At 35.1% G+C, this 24208-nt stretch overlaps 3 protein-coding genes across 5 annotated transcripts; all 3 read right to left on the reverse strand.

The window, feature by feature from the left end:
* Window positions 1–2680: 2680 nt before the first annotated feature.
* LOC113769154 (zinc finger protein 5-like) lies at window positions 2681–3157 on the reverse strand. Its single transcript, XM_027313627.1, has one exon. It carries the CDS (start codon window positions 3155–3157, stop codon window positions 2681–2683), a length of 477 nt encoding a protein of 158 aa, XP_027169428.1.
* A 344-nt stretch (window positions 3158–3501) lies between these two features.
* Window positions 3502–9564, reverse strand: LOC113767535 (putative DNA glycosylase At3g47830). 3 transcript variants are annotated; one of them, XM_027311657.1, is made up of 4 exons: window positions 8951–9564; window positions 7446–7646; window positions 4651–4707; window positions 3502–4572 (listed from the first exon to the last, which is right to left on the reverse strand). In XM_027311657.1, exons 1-4 carry the CDS (start codon window positions 9383–9385, stop codon window positions 4366–4368), a joined length of 900 nt encoding a protein of 299 aa, XP_027167458.1. In that variant the 5' UTR covers window positions 9386–9564; the 3' UTR covers window positions 3502–4365. The 3 variants fall into 3 exon arrangements, with proteins under 3 accessions (XP_027167458.1, XP_027167456.1, XP_027167459.1); XM_027311655.1 differs by having other exon boundaries at window positions 3502–4581; XM_027311658.1 differs by lacking the exon at window positions 7446–7646 and having other exon boundaries at window positions 3502–4581.
* A 2817-nt stretch (window positions 9565–12381) lies between these two features.
* Window positions 12382–13737, reverse strand: LOC113769155 (putative nuclease HARBI1). The gene is made up of 3 exons (XM_027313628.1): window positions 13204–13737; window positions 12895–13120; window positions 12382–12830 (listed from the first exon to the last, which is right to left on the reverse strand). The coding sequence occupies exons 1-3, from the start codon at window positions 13735–13737 to the stop codon at window positions 12382–12384; spliced, it is 1209 nt and encodes a 402-aa protein (XP_027169429.1).
* Window positions 13738–24208: the final 10471 nt, after the last annotated feature.

The raw sequence follows: 24208 nt of genomic DNA on the forward strand, positions 1-24208 counted from the left end.
AGAAATCGTAATAAATGTACACAATAGGCATGTTTTGCCTAGTGAGAAAGGTTTTGAACTAATTACCAAATGGACATGGTGGGCTGTAGAACTTCTAACACAGAATTTAATTAAGGAGAATAAATGGAACAGTCTAGGTTTTACCCGTTCTGTATACTGTAGGTTTTAAGGCGGAGGACCATTTGCAAACACTCATAGTGTAGGTAGTTATAGATTGGAGCTATCAAAATCAGTGAATTGGATGGACTTGGATGGATCATAATTGGATAATCAGTGTAATAGGATCAAATCATATATGTCGTCTAGTCAATGAATTAGAACAGGTTAGTTTTAAATGGATATAATCTTAGATGCGTGTGGATCATCTCATTATCCATTTATCATCCACTTAAAATTTTAATTTCTTTTTTTCTCTCACATTTTGTTTAGCAAGAAAAACAATATTCTATTGTAATAAAAAAATTAATATAGATTAACCAAAATGGTGACCAGAGCAAGTATCAAATGATACTACTTTTACAAGAATTTAAAAATAGTTTAGGGATTACCATGAGAAGTCAATTAACACAAATTGAAGAACTTGCTATATTTGGAAAGGAGGAAGGAAGAAGGATAAAGAAAAAAAAAGAATGAAATATTAAAGAAAAGTAAATATGTTTTGCAAAATTTAGAATCTAGTTATTTGATTGGTGAGTGATTCAAATTCAATGACTGGCGTTGAGTTTGCCCTTACATTTAATTTTAATTAGATCTAAATAAGTGATCCAACTCCACACACTTAATACCCATTAATTATGAGTTTAATTGGACTACCCAATTAGACCCAATTAAAATTTACAGAACCTATTTATTAGTTGGCAAGTTTGGGTGAGTCCAAATAAATGAGTTAACATTTGATAGTTATAGACTTATAGTCAGAGTCATGGGTACAACTAATATTGTTGATCGTATAGATTCTTGATCCACAACTCTTTTTAAAGGTCTGGTTTGTTCTTATTACTTTCAAAGGAGAATATTTTGTAATTTGTATACTCATGATCACCAAAAGGATTTGAACTTTCTAAGGAGAACCAGGCATTTGAAAGAGGGTGTAATTCTCACCTCAATCATCTTCCCTCCCTGTTTCTTCCTTCCCATTTTCTAATGGAAAAGAAAAACACTTAGGGTCCGTTTGTTTCGGGTGAAAATGTTTTCCAGGAAAATATTTTCCTAATTTCCCGTGTTTGGTTGCACAAAAGTTACTGAAAACATTTCCTATGTAAAATATTTTCACTCATCTTATGGAAAACAACTTCCCTTCCAAACTTACTGAAGTTGTTTTCCGAAATGCATGTATCCCGCCTGTAGTATGTTCCAAACTTACTGAAAACATCTTGTAGTATGTTCTTTTTTTTTTTTTTTTTTTTTTTTTTTAAGTGTAAACAGGAGGACTCGAACCCAAGACCTCTTTCTTACACTCCCTCCCCCGTACCACCTAACCCAACCCAACCCTCCCCCTAGTATATTCAAAATAAAAAAAAAATCTCATCCTGCTCATCCTATGCTAGTAATTAATTATGTATAATAGGGACATTCTTTTCTAGAGCAACTTTTAGCAGTGAGAGTGCAAGATATATGTCACAATAAGCATTGCATGTGATTGATATTTGACACTAAATGGCCAGCAATTTGTTTATTGCTTAAGGAGATATTTTTTATTCATATATACGTTTCTCCAAGATTTTTTTAAGTTAAACAATGAGATAAATTTTCTTATTTTGCATGGGAAGAAGTATGTAGTTATAATGTGTAGAAAGTAAAGATAGAGATAAAAGTGAAAATATTTCAAAAGTTAAACAAACACCAGAAACATGAAGTAAGAAAATATTTTTAATAAGCTAACAAAACACCTGAAAATGATGAAAGAGAAATGATTTTCATGGAAAATTACTTCCACGGAAAATATGAAAATATTTTACTTCCAACCAAACAGACCCTTAATATCAAGGATTATCGCTGATTATCACTACTACTTCAGGTTGACAAAATTAGCTGCTACTTCATTAATGTTGACATTATTCTAAAGTTGCTTACCAAAGTTAGGGAATTCTTATGATCTATGATTGTTCAGGACATGTTTAAATTTTTAGAAGGTAAATGGGATGGAAGAAATAGGATAGGGAGGCTGGAGGGTGTGAAAATGGAACTCCCCTTATGAAACAAGATGATAAGTGCACACATGACTGCATCCCAATTTTGTTTCTCAGGGTTAAGAAGAAAGATTACACACACAAGCCTGTTATTCCTAAGAGAGACAACTTCTGGAGAAGATAAAAAAAGTTCCAGGACAAATGCTATCACCTTAGGATGCTCAGCTTTGATTGTTGGCTACAATCTGGCAGCATCTTCCCCACCCCCCAAAAAAGCCCAAAAGAGAAACCTTCTCCTTTTCATGCTGCCTAGAAGAAAGCAGAAATTCCCTCTAATCCTGTTCGAGTCCGCATGTTGCTATCCAGTTCACAGTTGAAATTTGCAGAGTCGAGAAAGAGCTTTAGAATGTGAGAAATGGAGACCATCGAAGTTTTGATGTTGATTTAGAGAATCAAAACTAAATATCTGAGGTTTACCGAGAATGCAAACAGAAAGACAGAAAGCCAGATCTCCAAGATCTGGGGGAGAATAATGGTAGATTACAGCATTGCTAGTCAGAAAAAGATAAAATTTTGGCATTAGAGCCTGTCCTTTTGGCTTGAAGCTGTATGCCTTTTTTCATCAGCCTTTCCTTTCTATGAGCATTCTGGTGACCTCCGAAGGCCTGTGACTTTGTGAACTTCTTGGAACAGAATTCACAGTTGTACTTCTGAAGCTCAATGGAACACAGAGGATTTCCAGTGGCTTTAGGCAGATCATCAGTCCTAGAATGTACAACCTTTGATGAATCAACAGATATACAACCCTTTCCTGGAAGATTTTTGCCGCCCTTCGACAAAACAGTGTCTGAGGAACTTACACGCTCATCTCTTTCAGATATAGGAGCAGTGGTACTCTTCTGGCAAGAATCTATCTCAAAGCCAAAGAGTTTCAATCTTTTATTATCAACAGAAGTATCACAAGAGAAGTAATCAACACAACTCCTTGCGGGTGAAAGGAGGAATGAGATTGCAATGTTTTGGTCCATATTCTTGATTCTTGCCTGATATGAAAAGCTTCAGGTATCTCGACATTGACTTGACTCGTGCATATATACATAAACCTACTAAGGAGTTAAAACTACAGAGTAAAAGAAAGAAGGTTCCAAATGCAGACAACTACAACTCGTGCTTTACAGGATTAAGACTTGACCACTTTTAGAATAAATATTCATCAAACTGTCCTCGTCCATCCTAAATCAGGAAATGGAGTGCTACTTTAATAGTCAATATAACTTTCAAGTCGCAATTCAACAATCAAACAGCATATATACCATCATCTCAAACAAAAGTTAAAATCACATGAGATCCATGGAGACAACAATGCTGCTATCTTTCAAATAACCCCTACCATATCAAATTGTCAATAGAGATAATATTCAAATCTCAATAACACACAGTGATTTTCCTCCCCAAAGAATAACCGAAAAAAAAATGTAGAGAATTGACAAAAAGATATTACTGTTCTCCACAATAGGTGGTCTTACTCAACTTAATAGGAAACTGTTTCGTGATAAAAAAGAACCACTAATTTTTGAGTTGCATGCCAGAAATAACAGAATTTCTAGTGTGGACGATGATGAAAGCAGATCTAGCAACTTAGTGTCTCAAAGCTATGGCCATATCTATTTGACGAATGAAACACTATTTTCTACAGCCAACTATCTGATTTTCAGTTAAACTAAGTTAGTGCTTGTATACTAGAAATTTATAATGGCCAGCGAGACAATTTTGTTTCCATCTGCGCAAGTGGCTCATTGTACCATGTACCTTAAGCTTTATGACAAGTCAGAGCACAATGGAATGTGTTGTAGTGGAGTGACACTCCCTGCAACTCCCACTTCAATTAAATCCCTGCTTTCAGTCTTCCAATTAAAGGATTTTTATCAAGTCATTACAAGAAGGCATCAGATAGCTAAGGCAATGAACTTCTTGTCTCTGTTTTGCTGATAATGAAGATCAAACAAGCATGAAGGCTAAATGCATAAGGCTGTAATGTAGATATGGCTCCAACTTGTGTCATGTATCAAGAAATGGTTCATGACAAGCAGCTAAACAGAATCCCATTCTCATCAAATAGAGCTCTTTCCTTATCAATTGAAAGAAAGGAACAGCCATGTGGATGTGCTTAATTACAAAGATGAAGAATGAGAATGATGTCTAGACATATCTTAACACTATTCTGTTTCAGAGTGTTTTAGGTAAGCAATGGGCAGGATTCATCTTTAGATTCCTTTTTCAGCCTGTAATCTCCCTTTCTAGAGCATTGTCGACAGACCTTACCATGAGTAAACAAGAGACAGTTTAAGTCAAATTTTAGGTTGTTTGGGATACGGCAATTTAGATGAAGATATGCCCTTTTTACGTCTGCCAACACAGGTAACCATCCAATGCTCTTTGCAATCTGGAATACCTAAAAAAGTGCTTGACATGTTAAATTTGCAATGATTAGGAAAAAGATTTAGGAAAGTGCAATACTCACATGAGTGTCCACAGGGAAATCGTTTTGCTGAAGATGAAACATCAAGACACATGCCACCTGTTATCCACATAAGATCATTAAATCCACCGACAAACAGCAACCTCCGTGATTTTATTTTCAACAGTTTGTATTAGGAACTATAAAGAATGTAGACATTCTTTCAAACTACCATGATCCATATTTTGTACACATTCCAGTTCTATGGGCCTTATTAGTGGATGCACTATATACGAACTGAACTTCACAAGCATATCTTTATTCAAATTCATCGGCTCTAAAAAGAAGACTAAACAATTGCCGAGAAGCATCAACCAAAAGCATCAGTATATGCCTTTTTCTTGCGTTTATGGCTCATATTAGCAATCAAAGTATATACCTTTTAACTATCGACTTGATGCATATCATGCAAAAGAAAGACAAAGGGGGACTTGTAACAGGGAAACAAAGACCGCAGAAAACCAAATTAAGGAAAAATAAATGGGTGGCAGCTCAGAAATCTAAATTAAAACAAACAAAGGAGAGGAAGAGATCAAATGACCCCAAACTGTCCGATAGGCACACCGCAAAAAGCAATACAGCCGTGATCTCCTAGGCTTGTAGGAAAGTATCATACCACCTAAAATTGGATTTAAGAAAAAGGGAGGTGGTAAATAAAAAGAAACTTGTAAAAAAAAAAAAAAGAATTCGAAATAAAATGGTAAAAAAGCATTTTTAAAATCTACTAAAGACAATCTATAACATCAAGCAACAAATCATCATTTCTCAGAATAGAAACAATGATATATCCCTGCTCCTATAAGATCAAGCATCTATTGTCGGCAGGTGGTTGCTGTTGCAGAAACTGTCCAATGCAACAGCATTCATAATTTCTATGTCACACCATTAAACACATAAATTTATTTATAACTGTTGAGCAAATCCATCCATATAGGACTGATATGAAAATTAATGATTCAATCTCCCTTGTTTTTATGAGAAAAGTGATTGAAGTCAATTCTGCTTTTACCTTCTAGAATCATATTTCTTATCCTGAAAGCTAGAAATATTTACTAGATGTTTATCATACATCACTGGAACTGCACCTTGAATACTTAACATTTGAATAAGATCCACCTTAACCTGTCCATTCTTCTGGCTTTCTCAAAGACCATCAATCGAAAGAAGAAAGAAACCCCTATTAGAAGTCTCCAATCCTAAATTCTTGATATCCACCTAAATCTGGCCAGCCACTGTACATGGCAGGTTGAAGCCAATTAAACTCAATCTCGCCCATCAATCTTCATGATCCTGACTTTTGAATTGGTTGGTTTCTTTGCTTCTCATTAATTTTAATTGGGGCCAACTGAATACCAATTTGACATCAAATATATCACCCCAGTACATGTCAAATCATGAGAACCAGAAGTACATTCATTTCCATTCTACATTAAAGTCAATAGAGGTTACACCTTTAGTCAAGCTAGAATCCATTTGCACAATTCACTAAACAACAGGCATTTTTACAGTTCCCAGCAGAAGGATTTCTTTCTATTAATAAGTTCCAATAGTCACTCTGTCTGATAAGAGCAGCATTAGGAGAAGATATTCCCAATTCATAAGGATTGTTACCTACAGAGGTTAAGAACATTTTAACTTGTGATCCTACAGCAGAATATCTGAAAGAGTTTGATCTTTTGCTGACATAGACACGAATGTCTTTGTTTTTGACCTTTTGCTAACATAGGTAACATAGGTATGAATGTCTTTGTAGCCCAGTCTCAACAAAATAAAGATCTTCTGCTTTGCAATTTGACAAGGGCCTGCCCATGTCATCCTCTGTTTCCTAATAATAATGGAAACAGCCATAAGGAGTTCATGCATACAGGGTCCATGCTACAACCAGAGGATATAAAACTCTCAAAGAATGGTAAGTCAATTAACTTTGGTAAAATGATTCAGCTGATTTTTCTCCTCAATTCTGTCAGGGAATAATCCTGTTGAGGCCACCATCACATAAATATCATTTTGATCCATTATTTTAAGCTCAACTATCCTAGCAACAAGAACTTATTCAGATCCATTGCATGAAAAAGCATGTCATATGGTTCAGAGTCATTTAAAATAAACCAACAGTTAAGAGGCTATCAAAATATTCAGGAAAGAGTGATACATGTTGATACCATCACACCTTCTTCAAATTCTTTCATAAGATATAATTATCCTGACAAACCTACTAGGTAAATAAAGCACAGAAAAATCAAAAGAATTATAAATCTTTAACTACTGCATTACACTAGCTTTGTCTTTACAAAAAATTTTATACCAAAGACTTGCTTTTGCAACTCTATACATATTTAACCATATTGACCAAATCATTAAGACAAAGCCCAGAATATTACATCTTTTGATCATTCTGAAAGCTTCAGACACAACTTCAACTACTTGTTACTCGTTAGCAATGCTTAAAATTCTGAAGCAGCAGCCAAATCCAAGTCAGTAGAAATTGTTCTGGCTAGATTTCTTTATTTGTCACATAAGAAGGCCCCAGAATTAACAGGTATTGGATCTTAAACCTCTGCAGGAAAAGGCGGAAAAGGAATCATTTAAATATTATGTACATTCATCATCATAGAATCCTATCAACTGTAATAATTTTTTACTTCAGCACCTTTGGGCAATCCTGTTAGTGCAGTCATCTAGTCCTTGACATATGAAAAGAGAATTCAACTTCTCAACTCAACTAAAGTCCATCATCATCTACAGGAAATAACAATCAGAAGAATCAAAAATAAAAGGTGGAAAGATGCATGTATTACTGTTTTGGGACCGATTCCTTTGAATTGAGAGAGCTCTGCTTTGACCTCTCCAATAGACAAGTCTCGTAGGTATTCCAAGCACAACTTTCCTCTCTTTTCGAACAAGCAGTTCAAAATACTTTTAATACAAGAAGCCTTGGTTGGTGCCAGACCTCCGCATCTTATAGCATCCTCAATATGATTTGGCTCAGCAGCAAGAACCTCAACCATTTAAAAAGCTAATGAGTGAAAATATTGGTTTACCATTTTTCACCCATGCAGAGTAAGCCAATACAGAGTAAGAAATTGTAAATTGAAAAAGAAATTGCCACCCAAATTGAAAGCCATGAACATGAGTCGTATTTATATGAGAAAATGAATTAAGTTCACCCAAAAATTTGATCAGTATACATGGATTCTTCGGCTAACTTGATCTTGATGCATTTTCAGAATGCTCCAATACCCAATCTAATACCCAAAGTAGGCCATTTACAGTCAATGAGAATCCACAAGATGTTGCCTAACAACATTGGGCTCCTCTAACCAATCAACATACAATCAAGCTATAAAATTAATCAAGACAACCATATGTTCTAAATTGGAAACTACGTGCTTATTATCCTAGTGCCAGCATTTTACAGAAAATGTAGCTCCAGAAACAAAAGGATCATAATTTGGAGATAAAAATTTTGCAGGAGATGTCAAGCACAATGTCTCAGGTGAAAATGACAAAAATGGATGGCAATGTTTGAAACTTTTCTACAGAAGTTTAAGAAACAACCTAATCAAAATGTAATTATTACATTCCACTTAATGCAGAACAAGTTCAACCAAAAGAAAAAAATTTGGCTACTGATGTGCTACTTGCGATAGATCATGAAAGGATAGATCAATCCAGCCAACGTACATGAAAAAAAAAATCTACAATTAGTAGCCCACAACTAGCCCAAGCATCCATCTCTTAGCAAATTATTATGTTACTATAATCCTGCTAAATACCCCATTTGAGTTTCTGTCAGGCGAAAGTCAATGTAACTTACAGACTTTTTCACATAACATTCCATGTGAGAGTAAAACTCTCAGCAAACTTGGGTTTTTTTGAATACCAAACCAACTAGTATTACACTTCAGTAGAGACAATCTAGTTCCAATTATCAAGATAAAACTTTGAATCACAGGGCCTAACACTCTAATTAGCACAAAAGTGGACACAACAATCATAAAACTACATTTTACAACCATACGTCTTAGCCCAATTAGCCAATTAGCCAGGGGAGAGCATTTTAAGAACTCTTTCCACTGACAGGTGAGAAATTCAAATGCCAGTTAAATCCAGAGAGCGCGAAACTTGCATTAACTTCCAGTAATCTATATGGGATTTTACCATCTAGTTCATCTCACCAGTAGGTCACTACTATTGTTATTGCTCAAAAAAAAAAAACACTAAATTTACCCCCCAAAAGAATTCTCAATCCAATGAACTGACAGCATCGATCCAAAACAAATAGATAAATTAAAAGGCTTACATCTTCCCAGGTGGGAAAAGCAGACTTGAGAGAAAGAAATGCCCTTTGAGAGTTAACATCAGTAGTGTTCTGTGACAGAATAGTGCTGACTAAACCATCCAACACACTCTCTTCCCCTTCGGACTTTCCTGAAGAATCACTCTTTTCTTCAACGTGCAATTTCTCCGGTGGCTCAGGTTTCAAAGAATTCTTTTCAAAGCTTGGATTTTCTTTCTTTAGTCTTTGCTCGCGGTACTTTAGGAATTCTTTGGGAAAACCATGAAGGGCCAAGAGGGCGTCTCTCACTGCTAAGCATTCATCTGGGGTGGGCCGTGGGTGGTCTGGGTATGGTTCTGTGTTTCCTATACCTATGGTTTTCGACCTTTTCAGGGATTTGGTTATTGAAGATGATGAGGAACTATTCAGCGGTTGTTTTCTTTTGGTACCTTTCTTCATTTTCGTGTGCTGATTTCAGGCTCAAACATATAACTCATTGCAGGATTGATAGAACGGGGAAAGCCAACAACTCTGCCACGAGCTTTTAACACTCTATTTATGTGTGGGTCAAAGGATTCGATTCTGATTGCACTCTAAAAATTCATGGTTTTTGGAAAGTTTCGCCGAGTATATATGCATGATGCATCTGTTTGGATCGCTGTCTGGATCAATACTAATTTAGGCTTAGTTTGGGAGTTTATGAAGGGAGAGAAAAGAAAAGAAAAGAAAAGATAGCTTAGGAAAGAAAGGAAAAGAAGAGAAAAAATGCATATTTCGTTTTGGGAGTTTAATAAAAGAAAAGAAAAGAAATATCTTTCTCTTATTTGAAAGTTGGAGAGATATGGAAAAAAAAGATTTTATGAGAATACAACTTTACATATTTGCCCTTTTAATTTGTAAATCAAAGTCCAAAAATTAGCTTTCTTATTCCCATAAATAGAATATTTGGACAAGACAAATTTCTAAAACAATTGCATATGCATTCCCACAAGGTGAATAATAAAACAAATTTCTTGCTGGACTTCGATTCTCTTGCATGCATGTAAATCGCCTCAAGTCCTTGTAGTATTTTTTAGGCATTCTTGACATATGATTTTGATATTGATCGGAAATGCCTAGTAGGTTATCTATTTAACATAAATTAAATATTTTTTTTAAAAAAAATATCCCATAAAGTATCAATTCCTTATGGTTGTTCTCTATTACATGAGCCAAGTACTGGGTTTTTATGGGTATTTTATTCTGAATCATTTAATTTATGTTAAATACATAAATATTTACAAATAAAATTCAAAAGCCGTTACACAAATATTTTTATGAAAGGAAAACTAGCATGTTTTGTATTTAATATAAATGAAGTATTTGAAAGTAAAAAAAATTGTCCATAATATACTAGTTCTTTACGAGTTTCTTCCATTATATGAATAAAGTACTAACTATTGATGAGCATTTTACTTTGAATCATTTAATTTATATTAAATACATAAATGTTTATAAGTGAAATTCAAAAAGTGTTACACTAATATTATTACGAAATGGGAACTAGTAGGTTTTGTATTTAACATAAATTAAATACGTGAAAGTAAAAAAAGAAATTACCCACTTTTTACTAACTCTTTACGGGTTTCTTCTATTATATGAATAAAGTACTAGTTATTTATAGGCATTTTACTCTGAATCATATAATTTATGTTAAATACATAAATGTTTGTAAGTAAAATTTAAAAAGTGATATACTAATATTTTTACAAAAGGAAAACTAGTAGGTTTTGTTTTTAACATAAATTAAATACGTGAAAGTAAAAAAAAGAAAAAAGAAATTGCCCATAACATTTCAGTTCTTTATGGGTTTCCTCTATCACACGAACAAAGACTGAGCAATTTTCTAGAGACTGAGCAAAGAAAGAAAGAGAGATTGAGTTAAAGAAATACCTTTTGTTTGGTGATTTATGGGTGAAAAACGGAAGAAAGCCAAGTTTTCTCAACTTGTTGGAAGTATTGAAAATACAGGACACAGGATCGAGAAAGCTTTGCGGTGCTTTTAGAAATCAATTTTAGGATATATTGGGAATAATGAATTTTTGTATCAACTTTGAAAGGACAAACTTGTCATATTAAAAATGTCTTTTGGCGTCCAACAAGTTTCCGTCCTTTTCTTCCCACTTTTGGGTGGAAAAATTTTCAACAATTGGAGGGAGACTTTTATTCGTTCATTTCACTTCTTTTCTGTCTTGTTAAACTTCCAAATGAAAGAAATGACCGTCCTTTCTCTCTGAATACTTTTTTTTCTGTCCTTTTCTCCCTATCCAAATGAAGCCTTAGGCTTAGTTTGGGAGTTTATGAAGGAAGAGAAAAGAAAAGAAAAGATAGCTTAGGAAAGAAAAGAAGAGAAGGGAAAAGATGCATATTTCGTTTGGGAGTTTAATGAAAGAAAAGAAAAGAAATATCTTTCTCTCATTTGAGAGTTGGAGAGATTTGGAAAGAAAGGATTTTATGAGAATACAACTTTACATATTTGCCCTTTCTATTTGCCCTTTCTATTTGTTAAACTCTAAATAACAAAAATATGAAATATAATATTTAAATATATTTTAATACACACAAGTTGGACGGGTAACTAGTGTGTCAGAGAGTTGCCATAATCTCCTTAAACCCGCATGCGGGTTTAAAGAGTATTCGGATATTCTCATATGCACCTATGCATATCGAACCAACCGGATATCTTATCCGTATCCCATTTTTTTAAATAAAAATCTTATAAATTTGAAAAATAAAATCAAATTTAGATGTATTAGGGTTTTAAAAATATTATATAAGTGATAAAAATTTTATAAATTGTAAAAATAAAATCAAATTTAAATAATTAAATGTTATATTTGCATAAGAAATAATACAATAATCATAATAATGATAATACAATAATATTGGTGTAATAAAACTGCCATTAATTTAAATATTTACTTATAATGCCCAAAGAGCCTAATTACCAATTTTTTCTTCTCGCGCTCAAATATAACATTAACCCGCATGCGAGCTAACCTTGAAATAGAAAAAACACAGAATCCTGCTTGCGGGTTTCAACGTTATTATGCAGGCGGGATTTTAACCTGCTTGCTTGTAAACATGTTTGGATCTTGATATAACATGTTTGCTTGTAAACACAGAATCCTTCATGATGCTTGGATCTTTCTTCATGCTTTTCCAATTACACAAACTATATTTGTAGAAAAACACATAACAAGAACAGAATTTACATCAAAATAAAAGTTTTAGATTAATTCTATTATGAATACATGGTTTTATAGATCCAAAAACATACAGAATCTATTAGACAAAAGAAGATTCATGTGGCAACTTGTATTTATAAACTCATACTACTAATATAAGAGTACAAGTTAACAAAATAAGGATCACATTTCAACTTAAACAAAAGAAATCAGCATCAAGTCAAGTTGTCATAGTATGTAATCATTCCACATTTGCATTGCTATTTCATTCCTTAAACTTTCTCCTTGAGCATGATCTTTTTCAGCACTTATATCTCCACTTTCCTCCTCCGATGGAGATTGATTTGCCAATTCTTCATCCACTTCATTAATGTACTCCAAGTCAGGGTCAAACTCCATGAGAAAATTATGTAATATACAACAAGCAAGCACAATTTGTGATTGTGTTTCAACACTATAAGTTGGTTGAGTATCTCCAATGATTGGAAACCGTTTTTTCAAGACACCAAATGCTCTCTCAATTGCATTACGCAATGATGAATGTCGCAAATTGAATAGTTCTCGAAAGTTTTGCGGTTGTTGACTTGAGTATTCCTTCAGGTGATACCTTACATTTCTATAAGGTGTAAGAAGTCCCCTTCTCAACATGAATCCAGCATCAACAAGATAATATTTACCTATACAAATATCAAATAGTTACTACTTAATTAAATGCACTAAGAATAATTAACTAAGTATTACCATTAGGAATGATTAATTTATCTTCTCTAGTGAGCGCATTTTTTATGATCCTTGAATCCGATGCAGTTCCCTCCCAACCAGGTAGAACATATGTGAATCTCATATTCAAAGAACATGCAGCAAGCACATTTTGTGTTGGATGCTCTTTTCTACCACGATATTTTGCCGCATCAATATTAGGCACCTTAACGCGAACATGGGTTCCATCAATTGCACCCACACAATCCTGACAGTTATACACTATGTCAAAATATAATTTCTATATGAATTTACAATTTTTAAAACAAGGTGTCAAAAAGTTTATATCACCTTAAAATATGGATAAAATCTTGTACTATTAAGTATTTCCGGAGGAACTTGTTCTCCCGTAGGCTGCTGAAGAAATTGATCCTCCAATGCTATAACTGCTCGTAAAACTCTATGAAAATGACGACTAACAGTTTCTCCAGAACGCCGATAAAAGTATGACATTGTGATATTTTTTGAGGGAATTGTTAATATATGGAGAAATTTAACAACTTGCTCTTGCACCGTGGCTCTTTGAGTAGGTTGTAGACCACCATGTGTTTGCAACAAGTCACACAAGCGCCTAAAAGTTTCTGGTCCCATACGGATAACCTTACTCAAATATCCATTTGTACTGAGTTGCATCAATAATTCCTCTCGTACTAAATGACATTGTGCAGACCAATATCCAATGGGTCGATCCACATAATTTGCATGGCTTAGTTTTCGAGCAATTATCATGTTTACTACCTGACAAACAATTTCAGTAGCAACCAATTGTCGCTTCCTTTGTTGAATGTCATATTCTCCATCGACTTCATTTTGTTCCTTATCCATCTAAAACTGTTTGTATTAGAACACTAAATTTACGAATGAGTAAATAATTAAAAACAAATTTTATTTATTTACAAGGGTTATGGAGTCATTATCAAATACAATGTTAAAATTCTAAATATCAATATAAAAAGAAGTATTTTTCTAATAGTAATGTTTTTAAAGTGCTGACATAATTTACAGTAAATAAAAATAATCCAACATCCTAATAAATAAAGATTTTTTAAATGAAGATACGGAGATATAAATATCATTTTGTCTACCCAAACTTTACTGAAAAATTCTTCATGCTTTAAATTAAGTTGATCAAGCATTTGATTTTTTATGTCTTTATTTTGGTCTCAGCCAGGAACACCTCTATGAATATAAATAGAATTGCTATAGCCTAGGAGATTTACTGATATCAACTAACGTAACCAAATATGATTTATTCTATTGCCATATGGCCACCATCTTGTTAGACCTCATTTTGGTTTTGACGATCAGCCACCATTCAAAATAATACTTCTAGTATCATCATCTTGTTAATCATTTCAAAGAAAGATGCATTATTATAATAAAAAGAGGCTAACGTATTGTTTATGAACTCTAGATGGATTATTTTACAATTTGAATCTTACATAGGCAAATAAACAAACAGATTGTATGCATTCAAATTTCATATCCATTTATCACCACTAAAGCTGTCATGTACCATAACCATGCAAGATATAATCACAAATCAATAATATAAAATCAAGAGTTCATTAACAAGAATTTTATGACAGAAAACGAACAAAAAATTTAGAGTATAAACAATAAGAATCTACACAAAAAAAAAATACTTTTTTCACAATGCTCTAGTGAAGACTAAGCAAAGAAAGAAAGAGAGATTGAGTTAAAGAAATACCTTTTGTTTGGTGAATTATGGGTGAAGAACCAATGAAAGCCAAGTTTTCTGATTTCGCAACTTGCTGGAAGTAGTGAAAGTATATGACACAGGACCACCGAGAAAGCTTCATAGTGCTTTTAGAAATCAGTTTTAGGATATATTGGGAATAATGAATTTTTGTATCAGCTTCTAAAGGACAAACTTGTCATATTAAAAATGTCTTTTGGCGCCCCATCATCTTTCCGTCCTTTTCTTCCCACTTTTGGGCGGAAAAATTTTCAACAATTGGAGGGAGATTTTATCCGTTCATTTCACTTCTTTTCTGTACTTGTTAAACTCCCAAAGGAAAGAAATGGTTGTCCTTTCTCTCTGAATACTTTCTTTTCTGTCCATTTCACCCTATCCAAATGAAGCCTTAGTCTCCCAGATTCCCCCAACCCTTTGGGTCATTCCCTCTCCCTAATCACCTCTTCAATTCCCTCGGGTTCCTCCTTGGCCCCTTTTGGATCATCCTCCCTTTAGTATAGTTTAGGATTAGAAGTAGAAATAGGAAGTCGAGGTGGCAACCGTTGTAGAACCGCTGGTCCGATTTCTTTAAAAGGTAGAATCGGAACAGCACTTATAGACGATTTTGGAACCATCGGTTCTAATTTCAACTGTGGCTCCAGTTCATTTCAATAATGGTTCTACTTGTTTTTAGTTATATTTAGTCACTTATGATTACAACATTGAATATACAACAATATAACAATGAATTTTGGATAAGAAGAAATTAAAGAACATGAATTTAAAAGAAAAATAAGATTTTTATTATATTTTTAGTTTATTGGAAAAATAAAATATTACAAATTTTATAAAAAAAATACCTCATATGTATTGAATATGTTAAATAAAACAAAGGCTAAAAATTTTTTTTATTGGAATTCAAATGGAAAAGGAAAAATACCTTAATTTTTCCTATTAATTGATACATGTGTTTGTGTATATACATACACGTACCAATATGTATATATATATATACATGTGTCAGTATATTCTGTACGCGATAAAATTTTGAGTATGCAAAACGACAAGAAAAAATATATGACAAATATGCAATATATAAATTTAAGAAAATATGTGAGTACAGTCTCCGGGATTTTCTCAAACTTGTAGAGAGTTTCCTTCGATTCTTTTCTTCAAACGCTAATCCAAGGGCTTCGCAGCTTGTTGTTGGATCAACCACTAATTCCTTCAAATCTTGATATGGAAGATTTGAAGAACTTAGAAGATACTTGAAGATTCAAGTCTTAATATATGGAAACTTGAAGAACTTGAAGATGCTGGCCTTTGTAACTTGAAATTTCAAAAGACTTGAGCATATGAGATGTGTCTTTTTTGTCTGTCCTGACTTGGTAGAGAGACCCCTTATTTATAATCGTGGCATGAGGTAGAGGTTGAAAACATGTATGCCACTCTACTTGTCTTGCAAAACATGCAGTTATATTAGAACTGTATCAGTTTAAATATTATCTCTTTATTTTGTATTTATTAATAAAGAGGTAATTTCAATGAGCAGTTCCTTGATTGGCCAAACTTGTAGGGACACATGACGTGGCGCCATTTGATTGGACAAGCTATTGCAGTATATAAGACATCTACATATATTTAATAACCCTAAATATTATTTTTTAGTAAAGAAATAATTATTTAGATATTTATCCATGATTTTGCCAAGTCATAGAGACATGTGGAATGACACAATTTGATTGGCAGAGATATCCCGGCAATTTTAATTGGTCGTAACACCTCATCTTGACATGGAGAGATAGGATTGGATACCGAGTAACCAAACTTCCAAGGGCGCCTGACATGGGGGGATATCCAATTGGATAAAAATAAGCTATATAAATAATTTATAGACAAATAGTAATTTTAGAATTAATTAAAATTCCATTGTCTACAAAATGCCTCCTCGAAATTTGTTTGTGAATGCTAAAAGAAATTGATGAAGTATTTGAACGAGCAAATTTCGACATTTTTTTTCTTTCAACTTAATTTTAATGTCATAAGATCAAGACAATATTGATTTCCAACCAAAGTCCATAGGTGGACTTGCATATGAAGCTCCGTAAAACTGGTCATTGCCTTTAATTAATAGTATGGAATGGTGATTGAATGTATTAGTACTTTCAATTCCAAGACCAAATTACTTCGTACTGAAGCTTTACATCCACCATCCCACGTGTAGCTTTCCTTTTGCCAATGTATCATGCACACAAGAATTCTCTTCCTTTGTGAATTCAATCAAACCCAATTCCCGGGAACTTAGGAAATATTCCGTTAAGGACTTATATCTATAAGAGGTCAACTTCCAATTGCAAAATAAAACGATATCTGAACAGGCCAATCCCCAGGTCTGTTAATTAAATCCCTATGGGAAAAGAAATCTATTTCGATTGAAATTAGAACATTCTTCAACTTGAATTCTCCTTGAATGTGGGGCTCACATCTTATTATAATACTCAAGACTGAGGCATCAATTTACTCACAATCAAAACAAAAGCCAACTCTCTCCCTTTTTTTTTTTCTTCGCGCTGGTATCATCAAGCTGTTGCTGCTTGTTCTTTGTAAACTGCTCCCATCATGTCATCTTTAAATTGCTATGTCGTCGGACATAAGCCATTGCAAAATTTAGCTGCTGCTACTATTGCAATTTGAAAGTAATCATCCCCAACCCTTGTTCATAAAAATTCACATGTTCTTATATTAACAGCTTGCGTACTTATTTTAATGCACTTTGCTACTTTGCATGTGTGAGGGCTCGAAAAATTTTCTTATTTTTGCCTTAGTTACTGGCGTATTTAAATATTTATTCACTCATTTTCTCCGAATTATTTATTTCAACTATTTTAAATCCATTTACATGGAATAATGCCTTACTTATGTTTTTAAAACGTTTTGTTAGAAAATTTTATTTTTCGAAGACTCGTTTAGTAAGGAATAACGAGTACATGCTTTTTGAAGCAAAATTCGATTCGAGAGTACAATAATTTTGGAGAATTAAGAATGATCAATAGTAGACTAAGAAAAGTTAATTGAAAGATTAGATATGAGTGAGTAAAAATTAATCTTATACCGTGCGCGCGTCGAAAGATTCCCGAAAGTCGCGCCTGTACAAATTAATTGGGGATTTGAGGAATTAATACTAGACTTGTGTGAGGACTCATGTTTTTATTTCTAAGATAACTAGTTTATGATTAATTACCATAATATTAGTTACTTATATTATCGTTACAAGAATTTCATTTAGGTTTCGCTTTAACGCGCGTAAATTGGAAGTTCGCATATATCGAGCTGGAATGGTTAAATGGAGATTTAAAAAATTTATTTTAGACTACTAAGAGTGAATAATAATAGTGTTAAAGGAAGTACATTAGAGGTTTAGTGCACACGTGAAACAAACCCGAGAGAAAATGAACACAAAACGCGCGCATGCGCGCACTACTAAGAGTTGACTTTTTGGCCCAACACCTATACCTACTATTACATTTTTCCACTCGAAGTTTTAGCACACAAAACCTCTCTTTTCTCTCTCATCTTGGCCGGCCATAACAGCAAGAAAAGAAGGAAGAAAAGCTCTCCATCATTTTGCATTATTCTTGCTCCAAATCATCTCCAACTTTGTAACTAACCGCAAAACCACTTGGAGATACACCTTGGCTTGGAGGAGGACTTCATCTACCCGGATTTCTTGGAGCTTTGGTGACCAAAAATTTCTGGGTTTTCATCATCCAAGAGGTAGTCTTCATCTACCTTGTATCTTTCCATTTTTCTTCAAAGATTGGAGCTTAAGTGCAAGGGTTTGAGACCCTTCAGGCTAGTGGTCCTGAAGAATTTATTTTCTTGCTCTTAAATGCTAAGCTAGTTGACTTGAGGAGGACATTAGGTAGCGGTCTTGAGGATTTAATGTGTTGATTGTGTTGATTATGTGCTAAACTAGATGATATGGGTTAGAAAAGTTGAAAGAAAATCGCAGGAGAGCTTCACATAATCTGGCTAAATTCTGCCCTGCTATTTCCGTGCACTTGGTTCGAATTTTTGATGCTCAAATTACCTTGAATCTGATGTAGATATGTTGTGTAGGATGTGTGAAAATTTTCCACCGAAAATCATTTGATTTAGTTGGATAAAAATTGAATTTTTGGTAAGAACAAATCTGGAATTCGCGTAACAGTGGTCCTCTGGCAGTGATCTTTGAATGATCATAACTCTCTGTTCGGACGTCAAAATCAAGCGTTATTTGTGACATTTGAAACTAGACATCCGTGATTTTCTAAAGGTGTATCATGCACCTTCTAATTCGAAGTGAGTCATCTGTAATGACTGATCAAAGTCGGCTGCCCTGTTCTGTCAGTCCAAAAGAGAGGAAGTTAGAAACTACAATTTGTGGCTCTATTTTCTCTCCTTTACAAACTGAATTTCAAAACGATTTGTTCAGATGAAATGTAGCCTTTTGAATCTAGTTTTCAACGCCACCGACCATTCTCAATTCCAAGTTGTATTGAGTGAGATATGGTGCAATTTGTAAACTGCAGCAAATCTGGAAAACCCTCTTTTCATGCTGACCAACTGATTTGGTTGCTTGTGAGAGGTTTTATTTTGAGATTTTGATGTCAACCAACTAAAAATTTCTTATGAAATATTTCTTGGACCTTGGTTTCACAAATGACCCAAAAATTGGACTGATTTCATGATACAAAGCGTTTAAAAGGGAAGAGAAGCTTGAGTTGGCAGATTTGTTTTGAAAATTTCACAAACTTCAATTGTCTTGTTAACTGCCTTCCCACGTGAGTTTTTGTTTGAAATTTGGTAGAGATATAGTTCATATATGGAAGATTTAGTGTACCGAATTTGGTGTTTTTTCACTGCCAATTCGATGGCCAAATAATACTTCAAAGATAGCCTTTCAAATCTGGAAAATGACTGAACAGTTTATAAAATGCGACCAACTTTGAGCTGCTATATCTCAATACTCAAAACTCAGATTTCAGTTTCGTTTGTTGTGTTTTAAACCTTGGTTGGAATTCTAATTGAGTTACAAATTTCAGAGGCTATTTCACTTTTTGTGAATTTTACTGAATTTCCAAAATTTACCGAAAACCAAGATTTAAACTATCTTGTAGTGCAAATCAGACACTTTAAGCTGAAATTTGAGTATTTTCTATTTAGAATCTTGGAAAAGTATCTTCTAGGAACTTTTAGCACTTTGAAACTAGTTTCCAACGGTACCAAGTTTTCCAATTTTGGATCTACTGAGTGCAAGATCTGATTTTTCTAAATTTGACGCGCAAAGCTGAAATTTGCCGATTTCTTAGAAAATGAAATTTTGAGAACTAGTTAATCTTTCTTGATGTTAATTGATCGCTTTAAACTCGATTTCATGAAGGAAATCAGTTTTTCTTGTGTTATTAAACCATCACTTTTGAACTTCGATTTTCGAGAAAAATAGGTTCTCTTTTGAGACTTTGGTTTAATCTAAACAAGTGGATATTCTTTCTTGTGTGTTACGTGGTAGTGGGTTTATGTGAGTGATGTATGGTCACTATTTCTTCAGGTACTCAAGCGAGTCTTGAAGAGAATCCCGAAGGGGAAAACTATAGACTTTACCTGCTCAATTACTTTTGAATTGGTGAGTGTCAAGAGCATGACTTGTTGTGTTTACTTGATTTATCTGGTTATATACGTGAATATCACTTGGTGAGACGAGTTTATACTTTATCGCACTCGCTCTCCTTTACTTAAACTTTACTTGCATTAAACTTGATTTTCAAAGTCGATTGGAGTGAATCTCGTCGCCAAAATATACTCATTTATGTGTGCATGTCGTGTTGTCGTGCGTGTCGTGTTGTCGAGTGGAGTAAACCTCCTCGACTTATGGGGATGCCCAAATCTCATTGGCCAATCTTGCAACTCGAGCCGGCATGGGCTTGGTCGAGAAGCTTGATGAACCATGGGATTATTACAAAACATAACTTGATCTTTTGAGATCTTGTTCGGCATACTCGTGGAGTATCGCCCTTTTCGTGCGTGTTCTTAAAAATAAAACTTGATCTTTTGAGATATTGTTCGGCATACTTATGTAGTATCGCCCTTTTCGTGCATGTTTGATTATGGACCCGAGAGGGTGGAATGGTGGATGGAGGAAGTATTAAATGAAGTTTCTACGGACTTAATATCTACCCGGATGATGGAGTGTCATCACGAGGGAGTATCAGATCGAGTCTTGGCGAAGCAAGTGAAAATTAGCTTCTAAGAGATCCCGTATTCTTAACAAGTGTGTTATATTATCAATTGTGAATTACTTGAATTTTCTGACTTTAATTCCTGTACATATGTTATTGTTACTTGTTACTTGAACTATGTGTTCGCATGTGCATGTTTTTTTTTTCTTGGCCTCACCAGCATTCGCTCATCCCGTTAGATTTGTTTTCCTTAGCAGGACCGGATGGGAAGATTTTGGAGAAAAGCCGACTAGATTACTCTTTTGATTAGTACATTGGTTGTAATTGTTTGGTCGACTTATAACGGTTGTATTTTGGGACTCGATACACTGTTGAATTTGGGATTTTGAATGTATTTGTCTATACGACTTTTGGAGGTTATATATTTTGGAAATGAGATGTACTTTTGGTATCTTGTAATATAAGATTGAATATCTATGCATGGAAGTGACTTCTTTTCTTACGTCGTCTGATATTAATAGTCATTATTGTATTAAATTTGAACGAAAATTGTACCGACTCCTGGCGAGAGTTGGGCAGGCGTTCCGCGGATACCTTTGGGTTCGCCCTTGGGAAAAGTGGGGGCGTTACAATTGGTATCAGAGCTTAGGTTTCAGATCTTTGTAGTGTATCTTAAGCTAAAAGTTTAGGATGCCGGACTGTGAGACTGGTTGGCATGTTAAGTGACTACTTCTAGGGATGAAATTCAAAACCTAGGTTTAGAGATTTATTTGGAGAAATATTTTAGAGGCTTTACTCTCGAGAATACTTATGAGATAATTTAGTCATACCTTAAGTAATATTTGAGCGAGTTAGTAACTTTAAGTTTCTAATCTGGGCATTGTGGTTGTTTTGCAGGGATGGATAATGGAAATGGACATGCTGCTAATGGTCATGGTCATGGTCATGTTAATGGCCACGTAGAACCTTCTAGACCTATTTACTATAGAGTTCGAGGTGGAGGAGCTCGTGTGCATTACTCGCCTGCTGCTAGGTATCCTCGATATTCGTGTAGGGTGACGTACACGTACCCTAATGACCTAGTACTATCCCTTGACGTCGAGCATCGTCAGTTGGTGAATACCAACCGAGCTCTACTTCAGGAGGTAAGGAGTTGAGCGTCATGGTGGATGATCAGGGTGCTAGGATTATTGAGCTTGAGGAGACTATAGTGAACGAGATGGCTAGAACTGAGGCCGCACGTGACGAGGTTCGGAGGGTTAGAGCCCAACTCACTAGGATAGTCGATGAGGTCCGGGATCAGACTTCCGAGATTCTAGTTGACACCTCCATGCTGATTGATGGGGTGATGGTTACAGTACAGAGTCCAGTCCGGAGGAGGACCCTAAGGAGAAAATTTCACCTGATAGCCCCACCGTGGACTAGACCTAAAGTGACAGACTTTTGACTTTTGTGGTTAGAAATAGTTGGGGTGATGCTAGTGCCAAGGTCATTGTATTTTTGTTTGACTGTGTGGCCTACTTTTGAGGCACTTGATTTACTTTGGTTGTATGTGACTAAAAGTACTTTTGTGGCACTTGTGTGCTATATTTTTGTAAATACCTCGTGACTTGCTAATTTTACAAACCTTGAAATGTTAATATATGCTAGTTGTTTTTATTTCAAATATTTTTTATGTTGTCTTTTGTTTTTAAAGTGTTCCCACGCATAATTGTTTCTATTTTGCATGTAAAACTATTAAGATTATGGACGGACGAAAGAGTGGTTGAGGTCGTGGACGAGAGATTAGACAAACCCAACCTCACAGGGATGACCAGGGATCGGCAACTGGGCCAACACAGGGACAAGAGAATGTAGAGGGTAACCAAATGGCTACTGTCATTAATAGGATGACTAATATTCTAAAACGGTTAGTTGAGAGACAGGGTCCGGGACCACTTAACCAACTTGGGGGACAGGATAGATGGGAAGATAGAGCCTTGGAGAGGTTTCTGAAATTTAATCCGCCTAAGTTTATTGGAGGACCTGACCCCAAATTAGCGGAGAATTGGCTAGAAAGAATGACCAATATTTTCGCCGTCCTAGATTATGCGGAGGAGAGGCGAGTGACTTTTGCTGTCTTTCAGTTTGAGGTTGTAGCACGTGCTTGGTAGGATATGATAAGGGGAAAATGAGAAAGAGCACAAACCCCTTGGATCTGGGAAAACCTTTTAGGAGAGTTTAATGAGAAGTTTCTCCCGCCCTTGGTTCAAGAGAAACGAGAGGACGAATTCATAAAAGTGAAGCAGGGGATGTGGCGACCCCACTTCCCCCTAAGGCGAACCAAAGGGTTGGCGGGCCGTCTGCCCAACTCTCGCCAGGACTCACGCAAGCATTCTAACTCAAAATCCTCCAGGGATTAACCTAAACTACTACAAAAATAATTCTTCCGAAATAAATCAATTTCTATCACCTCATTAGCTTCAAAGATAACGGCATACAACTTAGCCGAACGACGGCTCTTAAACACTTCACACGTTACTCGCAAGGGTTAAAGACATACTATACCAATAAAAACATACAAACCGAATATTAGAATTTGGGATTACACTTTTCCAGCTTCAAGTGGCAACCAAAATAAAAGGTACAGTACTTAACGTAGAATTCATTACAAACCGAAATCTAAATTCAAGCTGTTCAAGTACATTCATAGGAAATATAAGCAGCTCAAATTCTTTCAACTTCCAGACCTGTAAGGAAAACAAATAAACGTGGGGTGAGCTAAAGCTCAGTGGTGCCCCAAAACATGCATTCACGTAAATCAAACAGCGAGAAATAACTTAAACAAATTGAACAGTTAGGAAAGCGTATAACAACACAAGGTAGGATACAGGGGCTCTCAGGAGCCATTTTCCTCGCTTGATCACCATTCATCGTAGTTGACCCTCCGTCAACTCTCACTACTTATAGTCCATGTAGATCCACTCATTTTAATCCTAACCCGTCACCATTCATACCCCTGTCCCGGGCCCGAACGTCGACTAAGGACGCAGTATACTCGAGATATACCCGTAGATAATTGGTCGAGGGATTCACCCAACGACGTTACTGTAGTTAGATTCACGCGTCGAGGGATTCACCCAACGACGTAACTACATTTAGATTCATGGATTCACGAGAAAATGATTCACGCAAGTCACCACTCGAACGGCTAGTGCGATAAAGTACACACTGCTCACTTCGATGGATCAAAAACTAGTTTTGCAATTTATCACATATTGAGTCAAGAAAGCACTTTAACCAAGTAATCATAGAACAGGCAGGGACACTCACCAAGAGTGAAGTTCAGATGTCAAGTTGGGGATCGAATTCCGCGTCCTCGCAATATCCTAGAATACCA

Source organism: Coffea eugenioides, chromosome 4 (genome assembly GCF_003713205.1).
Source record: "Coffea eugenioides isolate CCC68of chromosome 4, Ceug_1.0, whole genome shotgun sequence".
NCBI classification, from domain to species: Eukaryota; Viridiplantae; Streptophyta; class Magnoliopsida; order Gentianales; family Rubiaceae; genus Coffea; species Coffea eugenioides.